Raw genomic sequence first — 24,959 nt, forward strand, 5'->3', positions numbered from 1 at the left:
TAGAAATAAGCAGAAAATATAATTTACCAACTTATCAACTTACTTCCTGATTCTACTTTACCTCGTCCCCTTGTTTAAAAATACTGAGCACTCTCTCGAGCCTTCACATTTACGGGAAAAACTAATAAACACCCTCACCCTTGTGTTTACCCCTTGAAACAACAAAATTCTGTTGTCACGCTCAGTGGGGTTTTGTCTAAACTGTAAAGTTCATCTTTTTATTCAAGTTTAGATTTTTGGGTGTGTGGTGAATTTGATCCTTGGGTATATTGTTGAATCTTCTGTAAAGGAATTTTGTTCTTAGAGTAAAGTGTGGATTCTTTGGAGTTTTGCACTCTGTGTTCTCAGGGCTTGTTTTCTGTTCAGCTTTATCATGATTCTGAGTTCTCACTTTGTTTCTGCTCATTGTTTGAAGATTTGATTTTTATGCGCGCTGGGATTTTGAGCTTTCACTTCATGTCGCAGTGCAGGTTTAATTATTGGGTTTGTTATGTGTGGAAACGCTTCGGTCTGTTCCTCGTTCTCCCTGTGAAGATTTGTATTTCTGTTTACCCCGTTTTGGACTTTGTAGTGGACTCGTCACATGACCTGATAAAGATTATTTGGCTTTGTGTTGGTTGAATTCCTGCATTTGTGTGCTTTACTTTCCAAGCTGTAATGTTTTCTAATATTCAGTTAAGAGTGTATAGTGTAAGAGTGCTATGCATGGGTTTAATGTATATGTCTGTGTGTATTTTTTAATCATTTTACCTTTAAAACATGTCATCATATAGTGATACAAGATGAAGCTCCTTACCTTTATGCATTTTTTTATATCCGCATGTTTAAATAAAGAGTGGTTAATGGCAGCTCTGATTTTTTTAGCGTGTTGCTGATGTTGCATGACAGCATGTAGCTGCAAAACAAAGGCAAACAGTCCATTAAAAAAAAACAAAAAACATTGACGACATGGAGCGGCAATCTTTTTTGTATTCTTACACTTTCTGTCCGTTACTGCACTGCTGCTGATGCATTCACACCCTCTTTAATTGTCCCTTTGGGAATATCTTGTTTACTATTGTTATATTTTATATTTCTTATACTTCATACTTTTATCTGAGTCACTGTTTTCCTTTAATGTTACACATCACGTGAGGCTGGCATAACTGCAGTTTTATTGTTCTTGTCTTTGTTTTTCATGGACAGTGGATGTTTTCCTTATATTGTTGCTCCTTCACAATTTGATGATATTTCTGTGTCTTGTTTTGTGTTTTTCCCACTTTAATTTTTAAATAACCTTCCGCCATTTGCCTGCAAGAGATAATTAGCTCGCTAACAGTGATACATTTATAGAAATACTCGTTTATATGCGTTGCCCTTCTCCATTAAAAAATAATGAATCCAGCATCTTTTATTTATGAAAGTTTGCTCATTTGCTTCTTTTTTTGTTTTCTAAAAACAAGGCTTAAAACATGTTTTTTACCAGTTAAAACTGCGAGGCGCGTCGGTCCAACCCTGACCATCAGTGTCAAGTTTTTAAACGGCCGATTTGTTGCACTCGGCTGGAGTTTAGCAGCAGTTCAAGAATGCCCAACAGCTAATATAGAAATTCATAAAGGCATGAGATAAAAGGCTGTTAAGGGAGTGTTTATTTAGAGCTGGAAATGCAGCAATAATGGCGTGCGGTCACATTTGAATACAGCGGGTCGGCTCTGCACGCGGCCATTGTGTTCCCATCAAAGACTGATTTCATGGCCAACAGAGCCGCAACAAAAGAGGCAGCAGGTCCCGAAAGTTTGAAAAGGCTTGAGGAGAATAAAGGAGGAAGAGAAAAGGGAGGAGGAGAAGAGAAGGGGGAAGATTGGAAAAAAAAAGAAGGAAGATATTTGAAGTTTGCTCGAATTTTTATCCCCAGAACAGATACAGAAAGCTCTTTTTTTCCTTTACAGCAGAAAGTTAAAGCCTCTAAAACATTTATCAAAGCTGTTATACAGGCAGCCATGGACGGAGTCTTCTCTCCATAAAGATGCAGACTTGTGCTACAGATTTTGCATCTATAAATCACTTCATAATGTAGACATTTAACCATAATTAAACCATCTCTTCTCTTGTCTTTATAAACTATCTCAGCAGATTACTACAAATATCATGTTAAAAACAGCATTATTTTATAGATCTCATACAACCTTGCATGCCTACATTTCTATATATCTATATAGAAATTAGGAAAAAAAGGATTTTTCAGAATGTATTATGTGTCCATAGATATGTTCATTATATTTATGTTAGCTTCATACATTCATATTTTCTCATTAAAATATTCTGTTTTATCATTATATGTTTGTCCATATATGATCTTTGTACATGTATAGATCTATATTATTATTATAATTATTATATATTATTGACATAACTCTAAATTAGCTGTTTGTTTCATTTTTTCAATACTAACTCAAAATATCTGCAAAAACTGCACATCCTTCATCATGATTCCTTCTTAGTCTATTTTTTACCTTGTTTAGCTTTTATATTTCCTACTTGGTTTTTTTTACCTTTCATTTACCTTATTTTTTTTAAATTTTGTTGTACTAATGTAAGGTGACCTTGAGGGTTTTTAAAGGTGCCTATAAATAGAATGTATTATTTTATTTTATTTTATTTATTTTTCTAGTGGAGACATGACCAAACAAGCAGCCATGCAAAATTACAGTTTTTCAGAATGTCTAAAACACTAAATCCCATTGTAAAAACTAAACTGTTAACTATGAAAACTCTTTCATCAAATCAGTCCCACAGTTGCCAAAATCTTAAACACTATTCATCTGGTTAGGACACCATTTGCAAATCTGAATCTCCCATCTCCCAAAACTCTAAACACATTCTCAAACACAAAACACATTTAGCAGTGTGGTGCACTTGTACCCAGAACGATGCACACAGGCTACAGAAGTGAAACACAACTAACACACTGTTTTCATGATTAACACACTACCACTCAAAATTGAAAACACATATTGTAACCTCTTCTTCTGCTTTTTGCTAGATTGAATACAGCTTCATCCACGAAGATGTGTTCATGAAGCCTAACCGTTGAGTCAAGCTCAAAGATTCTCTTTACACAACAAACTAATTTTAGTTCTGTAAATGAAATAAGATAATACATGTGCTATGTATACAAGTATACTTACAGTTTTTTTTCTGATGGCTTGAGAACATTTTTTGTAACTATTGGCTATTTTTGCAAAACTCTACACACAAATAAGAAAACTCTTCACCCAATCAGCAAAACATTGTAGTTTTCTTGTAAACGCAAATAACCCTTGCTTAACTCTCCATACCTTTGTAAAAATGGTATTTTTGTATCCAACCGTTAACACAAGCCATCATATTAATAAGCACACAATGCACCAACTACACACTGATGGTATGAAGAAAAAACACATCTGGCTTTTGCTTTCTCTGTGCACAAGGTAGGCTATGTCAGTTTGAGCTCATACTTTTGTCATAGATCCGTAAGCATAGAGGGATCCAAACTTCAAGTACTGGTGTTTATTCCCTCACATCAAAACAAACACAAGTGTTTATTTCCAAGTATAGGATTATTTGCAATCGCCATATTGACTATATGGGTTTCTTGGTCTGCAGTGAACATGCTTCCTCTGCCCCATCATCTGGTCATCTAGCAATTCTGTAAAGTAACAATTTCAGTATTTTTACATCTATGGTATTGTTGTGTTCCTCATTGGCATATGGCAGTGCTGCAAATCTTAGTGCAAAGTGACTGTACTAACCGATTCTCATTTCAAAATGTCCTTATGATGCCTGCTACAGTGTAGCGGCTTGAGTTAGGCTGGACCCGTTGGCCAGCTTCCCTCAGGGTCATTCCACGGTTGATTACATGGTCCACTATTGTAGCTCTGATGTCATCAGCAATTCTATTTCTTACTCTTCTTACCCTTCCTCTCCCCCCTCCTCGTCCTCCCCCCCCCCCCTCCTCATCCTCCTCTTGCTCCTCCTTGTCCTTGTCGTCCTCTTCATCCTACTACTTCACCTCCACGTCCTTTTCCTCGGCCTCCTCTACTTCTCCCTCTTCCTGCTCCCTCCATTGTACTCCACACACAGAGCTTACCTGTATTATAGTGCTAGGGCTGATTGCAAAGTGAACTAATTATCTAAAAAAGTTTTCACATGTGACAGTGTGCCAGACAGTTGGCAAAATAGTGTAAATAATGGCCTTAAACGTGTATAGTTTTGCTAGGAGTGCGTTGATCATTTGGAAATTGAGTGTAAAGCAATGAGTTGTGTTTACAGTTCTGCAAAAAGAGTTCTGTGCAGTGGATTGTAGCTACAGGTTTGCAAAGTGTGTGTTACAAAATGGCAAACTGAGTGCAAAGCAGTGTTTGTGCTTTTAGTTTTGCAAACTCAGTGAGTGGTTTTGCTATAAGTATTAATAGTTTTAGAAATTGTGCTATAAGAATCACAGTTAGGGTTTAAGCATTCAGAAAAAACTGTATAACAAAATGGTATTTTGTTTAGAATTGAAAGACGGCCACATGTATGAATCTAGCAAAAAGGAGAAGAAAAGGTTGCAATGTCATAGGTCAACGTGCCATTATTGAACTGCCTGGTCAGCGTGGTGGAAATGTAACTATCTGTGCTGCCATCAGCAGCTATGGGGTTCTCCACAGTCATGTTACTGTTGGGCCATACAACACCGAACTTCTAGCTAGATTCCTGGATGCTTTGCTTGAGTAGAGAGATCGCGAGTAGGCAGAGCCTCCCATATCAATTGGGACAATGCGAGCTTTCACCATGGACCAAGAATACGCAATTGGTTTCACAATGAGCAGCATTTTATCAATGTGTTTCTTCCACCATACTCTCCTTTTTTGAACCCTATCGAGGAGTTTTTCTCAGCATGGTGATGGAAAGTATACGACCGAAACCCTTACACAAAGGAAAATCTACTTCAAGCATTGAATGGAGCATGTGGTGAGATAGGACTGGAATCTTGCTAGGGCTGGATTCAATATGCTAAAGGATTCTTTCCTCGTTGCCTTGCAATAGAGACCATAACATGTGATGTTGATGAAGTCCTGTGGCCTGACCCAGCACAGAGGCTTGATGCTGAGGCAGATTAAATAATCTGATTATGCTGTAAAAATATAGAATATGTATGCATATGCATATATATATATATATATATATATATATATATATATATATATATATATATATATATATATATATATATATATATATATATATATATATATATATATATATTGTTTTTGCTGCTGATCTTTTTTTGTTAAAATGTGAGTACAAGTATAAATGAATGAATAAATAAATATTATTTTCCGCTATCTCACAGTGTTTTGTATTTATTTCTGTAGTGTGTAATCGTTGCTAAGTTGTGTTTGCACATTGGCTGGTTTTGTGTGGTTTTTGACAGTAGTGCTTGATTTTGAGAAAAGTTAAAATAGTTTTGGGTCAAATGTTTGGTTTTGCAAGACGAAGGTTTTGCGTGTGTAGCTTGAATTTTGGAGTTTGTGTTTAGTGTTTTGAGACAAAGAGATGAGATTTTAGGAAATGTGTTTTAGCAATTCAGAAAAACTGTAAAAATACAATGCATGCAACATAAAATAGGCTGTATCACTGCACTATAAATACAAATGCTGAGAGCAAGGATGCTGTGAAGTTCAACAATAGGTCTAAGCATAAAAATCTATGCATCTTCTTTTTACGTATTGATACATTTATGCAAATTGTATTGGTTTTAATGTCTATATTGTGGTTATTTTTCATTTTAAACTTGTTCATATTTCAACTTTTTGGATATAAATATTCATATAAACATCCAATTTATTGCAAAACAATTAAATAAATGTCATCAGTTACACAAATTATGGATGTATCTGTGGTGATACTATCCTGGTGTCTTTTTATGCACATTTAATTATGAATTGAACTTATGGCAGAAATTGTATTTTTATAATCATATAAATATGCAAATACTGTGTATGTTTGTCTATGCCTCTTCTATACTATGAATAGAAACCACTATTTAAATGCAAATCACCTGACAAAATGTCATCAGCTACACAAATTGTTACGTATTATATTGATTGTGTGTTCCTTTAATTTTAAATTGCATATGCTGTATATATTTCTACAAAATCTTACTTTTAAATATGTTACTACTGTTAAATGTTATACTGTGTGCTGTGTATCACTTCTATGAACCAACAATTAATTCAAATCTCCTACAATCTGCTTTAATTTGTTTTATGCATATCAAACTTCACATTGTTTCAGTAAATCTCTAAACTTACATCAGAAATATCTGAGTCTTTACATTTTGCTTCAAGCGCTGCAGTTTTTCCTGTGTATCTTTTCTAGACGTATTCTCTCTGTATATTTCCATTAATCCATTTATATACATGACAATCTGTAAACAGCTGAATCTTTATGTCTTAAAAGTGCCACTTTATTGGTTTGTATACATTTAGGTTTACATTTAATAGTTTATTATTTATCTATATGCATGTATGCACTTATGTAAATCTTTGTATGAAATCACTGCTTGTTTTAAGAGAGCATACATGAGCAAAAATCCTTTATATGCCTGTAAATAGAGAAATGTTCATTTGAAATATCCCTGTTTTTAAAATAAACACACATCTATTTATATGCAGCACATATGTACAACAGCATGTCTCTATTACCTCTGCTTCCGCTCGTCATCAGGTCTTACATGCAACACCAAAGATGGCTGCCATGAAACACCAAAACACAAGCCTACCGACTCAGGACTCACCAGCAACCAACCACTGCAGCAGCAGGAGGAGGAGGAAGAGTTTACAGCCGGACAGATGGACCCCCGTTTAAAAACTGCTGGCTCATTTAGAGGGAGAGAGGGAGAGAGGGAGAGGGAGGATGACACTAGTTATACTGAGAGAAGAGAGAGAGAGAGAGAGAGAGAGAGAGAGAGAGAGAGAGAGAGTCAGTGGGACAGATGCGAGGCAAAGCGGAGCAGTGTTTGTCACTAACACTATAGATTAGCATGTGGTCTCCAGCACAAAGCTGCAGATCAATACTACTGCTCTGTGCACAGCAGATGGCCCGGGACACAGAGAGAGAGGAAGCGAGCGAGAGGAGGAAGCAGGAGGAGGAAGCATCCAGATCGACCTGCAGCTTTTTTCCCCTTTTTTTCAGCTTCATTCACATTTTACAACCAGCCGTAGCCACTAAAACTCACCAGGAATCACGGCAGAGGAACCTGCTGTGTTTTCCCAGCCTTTACACAAATTGCACCGTGAATTAGTCTTTTATCAAGAAGATGCCAACTGAGTCTGTCAAACATGTGCAATGATGTGTTAAAGCCTCTATAAATCTGTAGTGTGTTTAATTTAATAACAGGATGAAGCTCAGGTTTCTCTGATAAAACATCACAGTGCTTTCTGATAAAAGTAATAAAAAAAAGAGTCTCGGAAACAGTGACGACCACCAGACCTAAAATTGACTGTTTTCCTTATAAAATAAATGTATGGATGTTGTTTTACATGCAAAGAGCATTCAGTAAGTTGCTGCTTTAGGTAGTAACTTCTCTGCCAGATAAGTTCATAATTAAACACGTCATCACTGAGGGATTTGTGTGTGCTGATGTACAGGGACACCAAAGGCACAACACTGACAGGTCAGTGATCTAAAGAGCTCCTCGAGTTTGCAGAAAGATGTCTTCTTAGTGTATAGAAGCAAAAATGTGCTCCAAATGTACAAAACATTTACATGCAGTAAAACATCACAGAAAATGTATTATTATCATTGTGAAGGTAAAGTAATGTAGTTGTAATTCTATATAATGTAACATGCAACTGAATACAATCACACAACTGTTATTAAATAATATAAGATTTAACGTTGTGGTGATGTAAAAAAAATGTAATAAATGCAAAACAAGTCAGCAGCACTGCAGTTTGTATATGAAAAAAAATTATAGTCAGTAAATTAATTGTGCTGATATTGCTCAGTATTATTTATATTTATCTATTTATGTTAACGTTGTATTTATACCTATTTAATGATCAGATTATTTCATCATCATTGGAAATTACTTAATGTTCTCTCAGTCCATCATTCACTGGAATACAAAACAAGTATTAATGAAATGACTGAAAATAAAATCGTGACTTTTCTTCTTCTGTTTTTCATACTTTCTTTTTTTAACTTTTTTTTTTTTTTAACTTTTGCAATGCTTGTTTTTCCTGAGCCTTTGAAATAATGAACTCTATATTTCTGATGATAAAATGTTGTTCTTCGGTGAGGACCAGATTCACACAGAAATGATATGCTTTTACTTTTTTCTTACTTTATTGATAATGCTTTTTAATTCTGTTCAATTCAATTCAATTCAAGTAAATTTTATTTCTACATCCCTAAATCACAACAGCCTCAAGGCACTTAAATTGTGAGGTAGACCCTACAACAATACATACAAAGAAAAACCCAACAATTAAATGATCCCCTATGAGGAAGCACTTTGGCGACAGTGGGAAGGAAAAACTCCCTTTTAACAGGAAGAAACCTCCAGCAGAACCAGGCTCAGGGAGGGGCGGGGCCATCTGCTGAGACCAGTTGGGTCACTGGTGTATCTATGATTGTCCCTATTATAGTATTTGGTACATATTTCTTTCTGTTTTTGTTATTTTTGGACTTAAATTGTAAGGAATAAAAAATGTGTATTATTCGCCTGCACAAAATAGTTCTTTATGGTGTCGTATCATCAAACGGTATACAACTATTATTTAAGAGTACAGTGTGCAGTTCTTTAAGGACATTACTGAGACTTTAATAATTAAACTTCATATCTGTGAATTGTTAAAATGTCAGTCTCCAGTGGGTTGGTGTTCTAGGACAACAGAGGTGTTAAACCGTTTCTCAGAAAACAACTGACAGATTGACTGACAGTCAGAATTACACAACATGTATCTTTTAATCACTGATTTTATTAATTACTAAATATTTGTATTTATTTATTTTAGCTAATGTTTACCCTTCTGAGATGATTCACGTACGCGTCTCATGGGAGCTGGAGGTATTGGAGGAAAATACAGGTTTACTGGTTTTAAGACAAAATGTTAGTATTTGAGTGTCAGCCAGTCATTTATAAAAGTTCATGCATGTTTCGGAAATTTTGATATGAACTTTTTCAGAAGGGGCGGAGCTTAAAGTTTTGCTGGGAAGTGATTTGTTTTGTTTACGCCCCCATATTGACTCCAAATTCGGTCACTTCCCTCCCTCCCCCTCAACCCACCATCACCAGCCTACAGCTGCTCCTCTCTCCTCAATCTCCTTGACCGACCCCAAACTCCCTTATTACCTCACCTCTTTCTTCCTGCTCTTCATCTTCTTCTTCGCTTGCTCATCCTGCTCGGCACGTCACCTTTCTCTGTGGTTTTTCTTCCTCTCCGTGCAGTTAAAAATATCAAGTGGAGCATAAAACATAAACAGTTTGCTTCTCCTGCAGTGTTTCCTCAGCAAGACAGCTGAAAGTTTCAAGAAGAGACAGACAGACAGACAGACAGGTTATCCCTCAGCAGACCCCCTGCAGAGCCTCTGACAACTGATCAAAAGGATAAAATGGGTCAGGCTTCTGTTCTTCTGGCCTTAATTACACAACAGTCTTTAAACAAAGCAACATCTGCCCAACTACCCATCCGGCTCCTCCTCCTACTGCTCCCTTCGCCATTCTCTGTCTCATCCACCTCCTTTTCTTCTGTGGTTCATCCTCCTTCTCATCAGTGAATTCTCAAAATCTTTATTTTACAGGCCCTCAGCTGAAAAAATATAAAACATACAGAATAATTGAGGGAGACTTTTACGCAGTCGGAGAGCTGAACCTGCAAAAAATAAACTTTGGTTTGAGGAAAGAAAATATTGTATATATATATTCGTGGGGAATAAAACTTCCAGTAATACTAAATAAATGTAATTTATATAATTACCATAGTCCACTAAAGAGAACCAAAAAAGCCAAAAAAAAAAAAAAAAAAGAAGAAGAAAAGAAGTAATCATATTTTAAAAAACTGTTTAGAGCAGCTTTTACTTTGACTTTTTTGTAAGTGGAAGCAAATCCTGGTCATTTATTCAGATACACTGAGAATAGAAACAACTAGTAATATTGTTTTAGTGCTAAATGTTTACAAAGTCATATATATAGTCATCACAAACACTCCGAGTATAATTGTTTACGTTGAGAATATTGTTGAGTGATTATAATTCCCTACTAGAAATATCAAAGGTGTCTATTAAAGACATTTCACAGTGTGGACACAAACACTTCCTATTTACATTTACTATTATTTATTTATTTTAAGCACGACATCTTCCTGCTGTCTCGTATAGCTACAGTCATGAGCAAAAGTCTTGGCAGTGACACAAATTTTGTTTCCTACACTTTAACACTTCTGTTTTTATTTAGATTATTCTGCAGATTGTTTTAGATTATGTTTCTATTATACACAAAACTGTGCAAAAGTCTTTAGCTATCCCTTTTTTAAAATCCATTTTGCTATTTCATGAGTTTGAAAGTCAATATCTCAGATGACCACCTTTATACTTCAACAAGATCTGAACTTACTTAGGGAAGCTTTCCTATAATTTTACTAAGTCGTCTTCAGGAATAATTCTCCAGACTTTCTGAAGGACATTCAGAAAGTCAGGTCTTTTTTTATTTCTTAAAGACGTGATTTTCATCTGCTGTATATAGTTGTTTTTTTTTAGTCCTCCCACTTCTTCTTTGGTCCTCCAGTTGTGGCTACTTTATCAACTGGACAAGTGGAGGAGGCAAAGAAGTGCCAGGCTTACAAAAAAGGTAACAGATCGTATATGTGAGAAATAAAAAGGTGGATATTTTTGTTTAGCAGCCGGTGTTAACAATCATTCTACCTGTTCGGCTCCATCCATGACACAAGAATGAGAACAGGCTGGATATTTCTCTCTCAAAGCCAAAGTAAAGCTAAAATAGTGATTAGCAATGCTCCACCAAGCAGCTATTCTCCAACAATCAGCACTCTCACCATCCAAAACCTTACTTTAGAAAATGTTCACAAGTATTAAGCACTGATGAGATTTATGAAGCCACAGAAATAGCCATAAAAAGCAGAACTTTTACTGACTGGATCTAAAATAACTGCATGTTTTTTTTTTCTTGTTATCTAACAATAGCAGTGATCAGTTGGAGAGGGCACAGAGACAGAGAGGCAGACAGAGTTATTTAGCAGTCATTTGTCCTTGGGAGTGTAATGAATTGTAAAGTGAACTGGCTACAGGCTATAATGCTCTCTCAGTGCAGCTCCCACGCTCATCACTCCACCCGGAGTCTGTCGATAACGTCCCGACACACCACCACATCATTTACGCTGCAGCAGCCAGCGCTCAACACTGTGAGCTACATGGCTGCAAACATCTATCCAACCAGCATCATGCTACAGTCCAGCTGCACTAACACCCACAATATTCATCTACCAGTTAAATGAGGTACATAGGTTCATTATTACCCAACTGAATTTTGGTGGAGAGGTGGAGTTTGAGGAAAAAGCCATAAAGATCTGGTTTGGTTTGAGATCATTTTCTTTTAAAGTTAGAAAATAAAGTATTGACTTTGGTGGGGATGCCTTGTCTAAGACACTTCTGGTCTCATTTAATATTAAAGCATGTAATGTTATGTTGTAATACTTCCCCATTCTTTTTCTTTCTGTCAATTCTTTTTTCAAGACATTAGATTTCCTGTGTTGAGGTAATTCAAGTGAGATTACTTGCAGATTGTTCCATATTTGTCAGCCATGCTGGACAACCACTGGTTTCTGGGGAAAGATGTGCATTGACTGACTAATTAGCAGTGGTTCCTGGAGGTTTCTGGTTCTCACTGGAAATAACGTTGCCTGTGGTTTTTCATGGTTGTCAGCAAACAGTCCCTAATTATTAGCCAAGTGGTAATAAAATGTGAAAAAGTACAACGAACACTGGAACTGGAGAAGGTTTGCCATCAAAGTAAAAGTTGTGATGATCCTACATTGTGACACATCCAAAGTGGCCAATAAGTAAATGTCATGTGGTTAGCGGTCACATGTCGGCTGAGTTGAGTTAGCTGGCTAAACTGGCCTGTTCTGCTATAACTGTGTAAAGTACATGTTTTTAGGGTGATGGTCAAATTACTTTCACAAATGCGTTTTAGATAGTTTGAAGTTAATGAAAATCTTCTATTAGTCAGTCAGTATGTCTTTTATATCCTGCATGGTGACTAGCTTAAGAATTGCTGAAGGTGCTGATACTGCATTTAGGGACTGATAACTTATGCTGTTTACATGTTGACATGATCTCTGTGTTCTGTCCTGGGTCAGCCTTGAGAGCTCCTCCAGGTTGGACATGCCCCAAACCCCTCAGGCTCTGGCTCCTTTTGCAGGAGTACCGGCTCCTCTCAGAGCCCATGGTCCAATGAAATGCCACTTTAGTATAGCGGAAAGGTTTGTGTGCCTGAATGATCCCAGGAGCTGTGTTGTCCTTCAGCACCAGTTTTCTCCTTGTGGGGTCTCCAAAGGTAAAATGGTCCAGGATGAGGGGAAAGGACTAAGTGAGATTCAGAAGACCACTTTGAAGAGAACGACAGTAGTCCATGTTACCTTGCCCAGCCAGGGCTCTGGGTTACCAGGGGAACCTCCCTGGAGTTAAGCCTGAGGGAGGAGCTAATCGGTGAGGGCCTTTTAGCTAGGCCTTCGTCTGTGTGGCTCATTGGTCTCTGTGGGCCAGCCCTCCTATAGGCGTACCACCCTCAGGAGAGCCTGTAGGGATCTGCTGCAATTTGGATCAAGCAGCATTCAGAAAGGGAGGCCTTCACAATCCGATTCTTGGTTGTAAAAAGTGATAATTGGAACATGGAATATTTATATTCAGTGCATGAAATACCTACATTTTGGACTCTTCAGAGGGGGTGCATCACCTTGGCGACGGAGGAAAAATTGAAAAAACGTATTTTAACCCAAACAATGACTTTCGTTCAAACTTAATCTATTATATTTATCGCCTAAAACTAACCTGGTAGCTTTTAATGATAATAAATATAAGAATATACATGGTGAGTCTCAATTATAGGTATCATTTTTTACATTTTGCTGCAGTCCGTTCAGATATCAGCATCAAAAAGTTGCAAAAAGACTGCTGAGATTAAACGGTGTTACAATCATGTGGTATTTTGCAAAAACATCACTTGTTTAATATCAGACAAGCATAAAGGCTCACTTCCTCTGTGCTTCACGTTTTTGTCATGTGTTATTGCCTGTCCCCACACTGACGGTGAACAGTCAGAGACAGCAGGTGATGCGATGAGAGCTGAGATGAGATCAAATTTTAATGATCCCTGTGGGCAAATTGCATCTTTTGTTGCAGGAGCTGAGGAGAAAACACAGCATCCTTGGTTTGTTACAAAGAACGCACAGATTAAAGTCTTTGTTTTTTGGGTTTCACTCGCAAGAAGGCGCCAAGATGAATGCCCGCAGGATGAAGATGTGATTTAGGGAATCTGCACACTTAATGCTGAACACCTTCAGCCAAACTGGCCTTAAAGGCTCAGTTCACATTCATATCAGTGGAAATGTTTCTTAGCCTTTATGCTCACACTCAGAAATCCATATAATGATTTTACACCACATTTATGTTAGCACTTGTAATTTTGGCAAACTATGGAGCAAGCTTTCTGTATTATTTTCAACACTTCTTTATTTAAAAAAAACCTCATTCCTTTCCTTATTTCTAGTTTATTCAGTCATTTGTATTAAATTATTTATATGTCTAATGTAAAGCCCTATATGACATAAATAATTAAACAGATTTGTTTAGAAGGAACAATTAAATCTTGTAAAGTTGAATATGAAGGACTTCTTCATGGTGGTGTCTTTAAAACTGGACAAGATGTGCCACTGAAGGCAGTGTAACATGACAGAAAGCCCCAGAACAGACAGACTCCTTCCCAATGTCAATAATGACCTTTAAGCCTTGCACTGCACAAGTACAGCACAGTCTTTACAATTTCAGAATTAATTTATCACAGTTTGTGGGAGTAATATACGAGACACGGGAGAAAATACATGCAACAGACAATACTGCAATACCATAAATTCAGGAGGAGACATGTCATACATGTTCTTGGTGACATCATTAAAATATATTTAAAAAATTATATAAGAAAACAAGATAAATATATTCTTTATGCCAGAAGCTGGGAAAAAGCAAATAATGGTACAGCAGCCAAAACACGAAAGAAAATCTATAATTTAAAAAAAAAGCTTAAATGAAGCAGAATATGACAAAACCAAAAATCTGAAGAAGGTAAATAAATGACATGCAAAGCAAAAAGTGTATTTATTATAATAAGAGCTCAATAAGTAGTTATGAGATTAAAAAAAGTAAGACAGTTAGTAAAAAGCTCTAATTTGGCTCCATAAAGTAAAATGGCTCAACAAATTTAATCAAATATCATGTAAACAGCTCAATATAGTAAAGTAAGGAGCTTAACGAGTAAAAATCAAAATAAAATATCTCAATAGGCCATGCAAAAAGATTAGTGTAATTCAATAACATTTAAACATTTAAAGTAAAATGCTATAAATTATCATTTAAAAAGAACTAAAGCCAGATAGAGTAAAACAGCTCATTAAATACAATTAAATATTATATAAAGAACTGAATATATAATATTAAGAAGCCCACTAGCGCGATCATTATAAGACAATTATATGATATACAGCAAAATGCCATGTAAAAGCTGAGTATCAAAACGTAAGAAGATCAAAACGTGAAAATCAGACTAAAATACAGTAAAATGTGGTGTACAAAGTTCATTGAGTAAAATATCTCAATAACTTTAATAAAAGAAAATAAATAAATAGATAATTAAAATAAGCACAGAAAAGGGCAGGGGACTGGTCTTTATTTTTTAATCAAAAATGTTAAACTAGTACATAAAAATATGTATGAAGTCTTCTTTAGACCGATATCATAACAGCGGTGATCCCGCCCACAGCTGCAATCATTAAAAACGCTGATTGGCCTATCTTTCAGCCAACCACGCCCCCAGAGTCCTCTCCGTCCCTCTGATTGATCTCTTCCACCGTCAGTCACACCGTATACGAGTTCGCCTCTCCCCCTCCGCCTCCTCACCCAGCAGGTTGGGTTGAGAGGTCGGCTAGGGGACCGTGGACAGCTCCCGTCTGAGGAGCAGAGCAAAACAGGAGGAGGAGAGGGCTGGATATGGGGGAGCCACCGCACAGGCCCGTATGATCGAGATAAAACACTTTTTACAAAGAGAGCGAGCTGGAGAGGCCTTAAGGAGGACCGGGGGGGAAACACACCGAGGGAGTGGAGGAAACACGGGGACACGGCTACTGACCCATCCCGGCGCATCACGGGAGAAGCGGCGAGAGAAAGGAGGAGAAGAAGGAGAGATAATTCTGCTGACCTGATGGACTGAGAGGACAGATGAATGAAGACTGCCTACACTAACGCCTATAGATGCCTGGCCAAGGACCTGGACGCTTACGCCATGAACACGGACATGACAATGGACGGCATCGGCAGCCTGCATGGCGGGGTGGCGGTGAGCTCCGTGGCCCCTGATGCGGAGCTGATGAGCGGCCACAGCCCGCACCACGGCCGCGGAGGCTCGTCGGGACCCGGAGCGGCGGCTGCGGCTGCGGCGGCGTCCACCCTGCGGATACACCAGGACCTGGCTGCCGCCGCCGCCGCGTCCTCCCGCTCGGCCATGGTGTCCGGCATGGCCACGATTCTTGACGGCAGCGGGGAGTACCGGCCGGAGCTGTCCCTGCCGCTGCACCACGCCATGAGCGTGCCCTGCGACACCTCCTCTCCCGGGATGGGGATGAGCGGCACCTACACCACGCTCACCCCGCTGCAGCCGCTGCCCCCCATCTCCACCGTGTCCGACAAGTTCCACCACCACCATCACCACCACCACCACCACCAGCGGCTCCCCGGGAACGTGAGCGGGAGCTTCACCCTGATGCGCGACGAGCGGGGATTGCCGGGGATGAACAACATTTACAGCCCCTACCACAAGGACCACATGTCCGGGATGGGTCAGAACCTCTCCCCGGTGCTGGGCAACGGCCTTGGCTCCATCCACAACACCCAACAGGGTCTCCACAATTACGGCACCACGACGCACGGGAGCCACGACAAGATGCTGAACTTCGACCACACAGCCTCTATGCTGGCTAGAGGGGACCACCACCACCAGCACCGAGGCCTCGGCGCTCCGGCTGGCGGGATGATGCCGCACCTGAACGGAATGCACCACCCGGGACACCCGGTCGTTTCCTCGGCGGGCCACCACCCCCACTCTCACCCCCACCTCCAGTCTCCATCCCACGGGCCCGTGTTGGCTTCCACCCGGGAAAGAACGCCCTCCTCCTCGGGGACGCAGGGGGGGAACAGCTCGGGACAGTTGGAAGAAATCAACACTAAGGAGGTTGCGCAGAGGATCACGGCGGAGCTCAAGAGGTACAGCATCCCCCAGGCCATCTTCGCCCAGAGGGTGCTGTGCCGCTCCCAGGGGACCCTGTCGGACCTGCTGAGGAACCCCAAACCCTGGAGTAAACTAAAGTCAGGCCGGGAGACCTTCAGGAGGATGTGGAAGTGGCTGCAGGAGCCCGAGTTTCAGAGAATGTCCGCGCTCAGACTGGCAGGTAAGAGAGGAAAACAACCTGAGCTGCTGCTGCTTTGCTTTGATTTGTTTTTGTGCCACAGCAAGAAGAAAAAGGAGAAATCCTCCACATTAAAACAAAATATCCTCAAATGATTCCTCAGCATTTATCACTAGCTGACTTTTAATCTTCTTGCTGGCTTTATTTTGGTTGGTTTCTCTCTCTTTCTCACTCCTCGTGGCTCCTCACGCGCCACTCCAATTTAGGTGAATGGGATTTATTTAGACTCACCGGTGTTATGATTACCATTATTGATCAATAACACAAAAGGATCGATGGGAAATGACAAGGTCATGGGATTTCCCTCCAACAATCCTCCTCTTTCAGTTTCCAGTCCCTCCATGGCAGCGAGGAAAACGCTGCACTAACACAAAAAAATCTACTAGTTATTCTGCTTTAAATAACACCCAGATTACTAATAAATATATTTAAAATTCCAAGAAAATAAAACAACAATAAAACCTGCTAAACATCGCACAATATTTTTGGTATAATTTGTGGTTGTTAATGTCCATCCGCGGGTGTAAATATATATTCTCAGGGTTGAATATTCTTATAATGCTGGTGTTTTTACTGTCATTAGCTCCTAAAATGCTTATTGCATTGCGATTGCATTAGCATTTGGGTGGAGAAGTGTGATGGGGGCGTTCAGGAGGATCTGTTTTTGATTGTGTGGAGCTTGAAGCAATCAGAAAGCTGTGACATAAACACACGAAGGTCTGCAGAATCGGTGGGTCTGGTGCCCCCTCTAGTGAGGAACCTGTTCCCTGTCCCAGCCTCTATTGTCTGCAGGAGCAGCACTAAAACGGGCCAGTTCCCCCTTTTTAAAGGTCAGGTCATGGAAAGGCTTGCATTTAATTTCACACCAAGATGTGATAAACGTTTAATGTTTCTATTGGGATTTGGTCATCTATTTATCACAACAGAGACATTTTCTTTGAATATGTAGTAATTTTAGAGTCTTAAATTATATCAAAGGTTCTTTATTTTCATGTTAAAATGTAAAGCGCAGCACAAGTGACAGCAGTATTTGTATTTACGTGGTTTAGAATACGACTTTAAACTACCCACTGCACGTCCACATCTTAATACCTGCATACTTCATAGCTTGCTTGCTGGGAGTAAATTATAGCTCCACATCATTTCAGTTTTTTTATTAAACTTTTTTTTAGTGTCTCCCACGATACAAATGTGCCTTTATATTGTTTTTACATGCAAAAACAGAAAAAACACAGAGAGGCCAGTTTATTTAAATCACATTAAAAAAAATTTTTTTCATGTTAATCTGAAAAAAATATGTGTTTTTTATTAGGGCTGCATATATATATATATATATATATATATATATATATATATATATGTTTTTGATATAAACTGCATGATTTATGCACTGTGAGTGATTTAAAGTTACTTTTTTTTGCACAGTCATTCACACATATGACTTTTTGCTGTTTTTATATAAGTTAAAAAAGATCCCATATTGTTAAAATTGTGTCTTTACTTTCATTATGTCCCATTAAAAGCACAAATGATGAGTGTGTTACCATAAGACTTTAAATCGTTAAAAATTATTCTCTTTTTTTTTGTTTTAAAAGTATATGCCAGGGTTTCTTGTGGCTTCAAAACTCATTTTGAAGTTTTAAATATGCAGATAAGTACAAATGCTTCGCATATACATAAGGGCAAAAAGTGTGTGTTACCTCACCTGATAGAAATCTTTGTATTTTCCTCTTATTTCTGACCATTTGTTAAACAAACATTAATTCAAACTTCAGTAAATTATGCCCTGTTAAAAACACAGATTAAAAATGTTTTTCTTTAATCATAAAACTGGTGATTTTTCTTTGGAAGGAAAGCCAAAACTCTGTGCCGAGATATTTTAGGTGCAGGAAATGTGCCTTCACATTGTTTTTATGTATGCAAAATTATAATTATTCAAAAGATGAGAAAACACAAAGACAATCCAAAATATTACAAATTATTACATTTATACTAAGCATACTTTATCGTCATGGTGTCCTGGCTTAAGTGAAACGGTATTTATAGTCACCTGATGTGTGAAGTTTGTAATTATTGCATATTTAAGCTATAACCTGCATATTTTCAGTAGTTCATTCACCTTTGTTGTGTTAAACCTATAAGCTTAATTTATATATGTAGTGTCAGTGCCTCACTCTGTGTAAATATTCTTTTACATTGTTTTTATTTATGCAAAATTCCAAAGAAAACTCAAATAAACATGAGATTAAAAAGTAAGAAAGAAGAGGAAATAAGGATGAAATGGATGTAAAAACTGTGTGGCAGCCCCAACAAGGATATCATTATTATTATTATTAGTAGTAGTAGTATTTTCACTGTACTGCTTAGGTAAACCATTAAACATCAACTTTTTATGTTTCAAGTTAAAATAATAAATAGTTTTCAAAATGCATCAATGTGTATTTTAATTGTTGTTTTTTTAATAAAAAAAAAACCCCATATACCTTGTTTTTAAATTTGGGAGGCACGTGGCTTTCACTTTCAAATAAAAAGAGTGACATGTGGAGCAGCAAAGTGACAGATTTGTGAAACATTCAGTCGCAGCTACTTTGGTAGGATTTCTGACTAATAGACTTAGAGTTTGGGATACTTAGGAATATTATAATCTTTAAAAACTTAAAAAAGATTCTCAGGAACAATGTCTGCTTGTATTTTGCTATCCGCTGAAATCCACTTCAGTTCTTTTGGTTGACTCAAGTTAATCAATCCCAGCTGCTTTCATAGGAGAAATAATCGGCACCGAATTAGTCTAAATAAAGAAATCTGGTAAATGCTCTGTTTTAGGGGATCACTATCTTTTTCATTTTAATTATACTCTTGATTTCAGTAGCTCTAAACAAACAAAAGTAAATATAAGATACCAGAGAACAAATGCAAATTTACCTGGAAGTAGTATTAAATTAAAATCTTTGTATTAAAATGATCATTATAAGGAATTCTTACCTTTTGTATTTTATATTTTATTCATCATTTCCATAAATAATCACTGTAAATTGAAAATGTTCATTATAAAAGTAATAAAAACTATAACGTTTTGATAAGTTGCACATTTACATACTTCATTATGAGTTTGTAAAATCTCCCACACAGACTAATGAACCCTCTAAAACTTGCATGATTATAAGCGCATACAGTAACACTAGGATGAAAGCATACAGCATTCAAATAATCATCTTATACATTTCTTTAAGTCACAGATAAATACATTAAATCATTTTCACCGGCTTAATGTGTTTATAGATTAGTACATTTTAAAATGTTATATCTAGTTGCTTTTATAGAGTCGGTGTAATATCCAACAATAAGTCTTCTGGGTTTTCTTTTGTTTTATACTCATTTCCAGGACTTTCCATGAATATAGGATATTGATATTGGATTTTGTGGGTGAAATCAAGTAAATTGAAATTGATCCCTTTCACTCCTGGATATGTGCATTTGTCATGTGTGTGCGTCTCTTCAGTTTTTCATTCATTTATTTTTTTTCCTTTTTAATAAACTCTATTTATCCAAAAATATAATAGATATAGTCTAATCTACTAAAATATGTTTGTTATCATACAGCCTATATGTCTTTCAATTTATATCATTACAGCTTTCTTATGATACTCATATTATCATAATATTTTAATTAGGTTTAATAATTGTTGCTGTAATGAGATAAAAAAAACCAAAACACTTTATGTCAAGAAAAAAATCTACCAAATAAGAACACAAATCGAAATAAATGAGGCAAAAATATACAAATGATGAATGATTGGATCAAATTTGAAATTAAAAATGTATTTATTGATCTATACAATGCATTCATATAACAAAATATTATTAAAAGATTTATCCAAATAACAAAAACAATTGTACTTGAGAAATTCAAATGAGTATACAGTTAATTAAAACAAACAGCTTGTTTATCAGTAATATGTCAATGTAACGGTGTTCCTACATTTTTCCTAAAACTATATATCTTCTGTTGTTTTTCCTACTAATAATAACATCATAACAGCATTTTATGAACTTATGTCCTCTCTTATTTTATCGCTGTGATAACCCTTTTATACCTTGTGAATGTCAGTGTTTTTGCAGGGTTTTTATTAAGAGTTTAAGAAGATTTTATCTTATTCTTAAACCTTCAGATCTGCCGTGGTTTCATCTGACACATCCTATGATGTACTTTGTAATATGATGCACCCAGTTCAGTATCCTTCTGCATTTTGCAGAGACAGAAAAGGACTTGACTATAACAATGCGTGACATGAGCCCAACATGGAGCGCTGATTCTTTAACATTCGATTGGAAATCAGTATTTAAGCAGGCTGGATTTGTCTGTAAATTGCTGATGTGGATGAGATTATCTCTGCAGGATTTGACTGTAATTTCATTAGGGGTTCTTTGATTTTTGATGCTGGTATTTGACGATACAGGTTAATAGAAAATGACAGGAGAGAGTGGGTGGAGGTTGGAGCTGGAAGAGAGCAGGGGAGTGTTCATGTGATCTGTGTTCCCCTGTGTGTTGTAAAATGTCACAGGACAGCCTCACAGTTATACCTCTGTCTGAGTGAGCTGCACTCATCTGCTTTCCCTAGGATTATACTGCATATCTCACACTCTCGGTCTTTTTTAACTTCAAATCTTTGCAATGACTGCAGTTTATTATACCAATGCTAAAGATTCTTCTTATTTAATTCTAAACATTGAGAAATACAAATATAATCCTCTTTATTTATTTAGGTAGTTAACTAAGTGAACAATGTCTGATTTATAGAGTAAAAGGTAATTAAGTTTTCTGTTTATTAGTGTCTTTGTTGTCTAAAGCAGTTGTCAAAAGCTACACTGGAATCCATGTAATTTAAATGGTTGTATACTGAGAAACCTATGATAACATACTGTCATTTGTCTAAACAACTGTAGTATGTGTAAGATACTGCATAACCTTTTACGCAGTAAATTACCATAAAGAATGTTGGAAAATATACAGATACTGCTGTTATTCTTCTTTACTGTAAATCAGTTTAAAGTAGGAAACTGTAGTACATTAGAACTGATGACATAATAGTACTGTAAAAGTAAAAGTGGAAAAGTGTTTTTTTCTCTCTCTTTTGCTAAGCCAGTAGTTTCCTCCTCTGGCAATAGGCTTACTATAAATATTATGTAATAGCTATGAAGCTGGTTCACAGAATAAAACGTACGAGACAACAACAAAGGCTATAAAATTCTTTTGGCCTCAGCCCACACTGGACTTTCACTCAGGAAACTGGGGTTTGTGGCTCATCCAGCGCCATCATTTTTTAAATTGCTGTTATCTATTGACCTTGTTTTGTTTCCAGCTCCTGTTTAGTTTCTTACATTTCTTGTGCACATGAAAGCAATGGTAGTTTTACACAAAGTCTAAACATCATGGTTTGACTTGGCTGCGACATCTGCTCTTTGGGTTAAGCTAGGCTATAGAAAAGCGCTCTCCGTATAATGTAAATCAGCTTTGGAGATGTTACATGTTGATGCCTTGATTTTAAATATTAATTCTGTTTGATTCTGATGTGTAATTGGCATCCTGTGGTTTCTCAGAGAATGGGTCAATATTTTGTTTCTTTATTTGAGTGTTTGCCAGGTGTTGCACTTTTGCTCTTTCCATTGTTCTCTCTCGTCTCTACGTTGATTTTAAAATTACCGCAGAAACAGGGAGGTGCAATCCTTAGATCAGCAACGCTACAAGCAACCAATAGAGGTGGGGTCAAAGGTCAGAGCTGCAACACTCAGACAATAGATGGAGCAAATATTCCCTTGACCCTGACATGAGCAGAGAGGAGAGGGAGGAGCAGCATGCGGGGGGAAAAGAATTGAGAGCTGGGAGACAGGTTTATCTGGTAGCTAAATTCTCCATCATAATGGCCTTTACAGTCACAGCAATGGAGGACAATAATAATTATGTGGTTATATTAAGCATATATTTCCATTTCTTTACTCTCCCTATCATCTCAGACTCTGTCTAGTAATGTCTTAGTAATGCCTTTGTCCGTAAATTCTGAATATGATCCATATTATATTTCTGGGGAAAAAATATGCAGGTCGGAACAAACTGTAGGAAAACTACAGAAGGAAGTTGATACACTTTCATCTCATTCAGTCCACTTATTTGCTTATTTTTTGTATTTATTTCTCGACAATAAACCATCAGCTAAACTTTGGAAACTATAGTTTTCAGTATTAAATGAGGGTTGAATGCTTTTCAGTCTATAAACATATTTTTGTTCAGGGTCTTTTGCAGGGAATTATTGTGAGACTGTGGGCATGGAAAAACAAAGCATTATCATTTTTTTTCTAATTTTAAAAAGCATGTCCCAACCACTAGTCTTGGCAGCTGGGGCTCTGTCCGCCAGGGTCTCCGTGTCTGGCCGCCACCCGGCACTCAGTTGTAGGAGGAGTTCGGAGAGGCCAGTTGGAGGGACTTTTGGACTGCCTCGAAGAGATTCTGACAAACCATCAAGCAACTCCTCTACATCTTAAAATAGAGGAAGCAGAATCTGGGGATGAAGGGGATGAGTCGTCCCTCACCAGGGGTGAGGTCACTGAGGCAGTTAAACAACTCCTTGGTGGAAGGGCCATGGGAGTGGATGAGGTTCATCCTCAATGTTGCGTGGAGATAAGGTGTGGTACCTCTGGATTGGAAGACCGCGGTGTTGGTTCCCCATCTTTAAGAAGGGGAACAAGAGGGTGTGCTCCAGGAGGATCACACTCTTCAGTCTCCTGGGGAAAGTGTATGCCAGGGTCTTGTAAAGGAGTCCGTCCGTTAGTTGGATACAGGAGGATCAATGCAGTTTCTTGGGTGAATCTGAGTTTGCCCAGCCAGTCTACATGTGTTTTGTGGACTTCTGTCCCTCTGAGTGGGAGGTGGGAGGTGCTTCGGGAGGGAGTATAGGGTGTCTGGCCCGTTGCCTCAAGCCATTTGATCCTTATACAACCGCTGCAAGAGCTTGGTCCGCATAGCCAGCAATAAGTCGGGCTCATTCCCGGGGGTGTTGGACTCCACCTGGGCTGCCCTTTTTCACCGATTCTGTTCATAATTTTTATGGACAGAATTTCTAGGCATAGCCAAGTAGTGGATGGCTTCCACTTGGGCGGTCTCGCTGCTTTTCAGAGATGATGTGGTTCTCTTGTCTTCATCAGGTGGTGGCCTCCAGCTTGCACTGGAGTGGTTTGTGAAGTGAGGGGGAATGAAAATCAGCACCTCCAAGTCTGAGGGCGTAGTCCTCAGTCGGAAAAGAGTGGAGTACCCAGTCTGGGTCACGGACGAGTTACTGCCCCAAGTGGAGGTGTTTAAGTATCCCTGGCCCTGGATAAGTGGAAGAAAATGGATGGATAGATGGATGGATACAGAAAGCAGAATTTCAGTAATGCTGTATATATATATTTGATGTTAGACAAGCATTACATGCTGCATAGAAGTAGCTAGAGAAATTCAAATGATGACGGTTAATGTTCAGCACATACACTTAGGTCAGTTTGGAAAAGTCGGTGACAAGGAAGTCAATGATACAGACTTCACAGATCCAGTTTTTCCTTGTGCTATGTCTGTGGATACATTTGCACTGGAAAGCTCTAAGTACTTGTCCCTAATTGCTAATTTGATGAGGAAGAGAATAACCAGTAGCGTGAATCAGCCTACAATTCTGCAAATGTGAACCCAACTCAGTGATAATACGCTTGTCCTGCATTGCAAATTATTGGAGAAAGTTTTTTCACAACCTAGTGTGAAGCAAATTTTTTGCCAAAATGTAAACATTTTAAGTCCAGCAAACATGAATAACTTTCTGTACGTATCACTCTTATTGTTCCGAGTTTGTCTATAATTTTTAGCTTTGCGTTTTGGGTGATCTGTCTTTGTATTATTTACCTTACAGTAATAAGTGCCTTGAGGCAACTGTTTGTGATTTTCCACTATATAAATAAAATTCAAATGAATTGAAAATTGAATTGATTGCACTATTAAAGCTTTCTTCACACACAATGAAAGGAACTGAGATACTGAGCTGTAAATGGGCTTCGGATGGGTTTCTGTGTACAGCAGGAGAGAGCTAAGGTCTGGTGTTGGCTGTGGTTCAGGATGTAGAGTGGCTCAATAACCAATAGAAACAGAAATAGAAAGAGCCTAGTTTCTCTGGCCTGCATTTT

At 37.9% G+C, this 24,959-nt stretch overlaps 1 protein-coding gene across 2 annotated transcripts in view; it reads left to right on the plus strand.

Annotated features, from left to right (window-relative positions):
- Positions 1-15,261: 15,261 nt before the first annotated feature.
- onecut2 (one cut homeobox 2) overlaps positions 15,262-24,959 on the plus strand; it is a 49,191-nt gene continuing 39,493 nt past the window's right edge. The window contains exons 1-2 of one of the 2 annotated variants that reach the window (XM_035913854.2): positions 15,262-16,739; positions 23,955-24,580. In XM_035913854.2, the coding sequence (XP_035769747.2) occupies positions 15,518-16,739; positions 23,955-23,995 (1,263 nt within the window). In that variant the 5' untranslated portion in view covers positions 15,262-15,517 and the 3' untranslated portion in view covers positions 23,996-24,580. Of the gene's footprint in view, positions 16,740-23,954; positions 24,581-24,959 lie in introns of those variants that run through there. The other variant, XM_006782089.3, reaches the window with a different exon arrangement.

This window comes from Neolamprologus brichardi, chromosome 7 (assembly GCF_056152115.1).
Source record: "Neolamprologus brichardi isolate AB-2024 chromosome 7, ASM5615211v1, whole genome shotgun sequence".
Lineage (NCBI taxonomy): Eukaryota > Metazoa > Chordata > Actinopteri > Cichliformes > Cichlidae > Neolamprologus > Neolamprologus brichardi.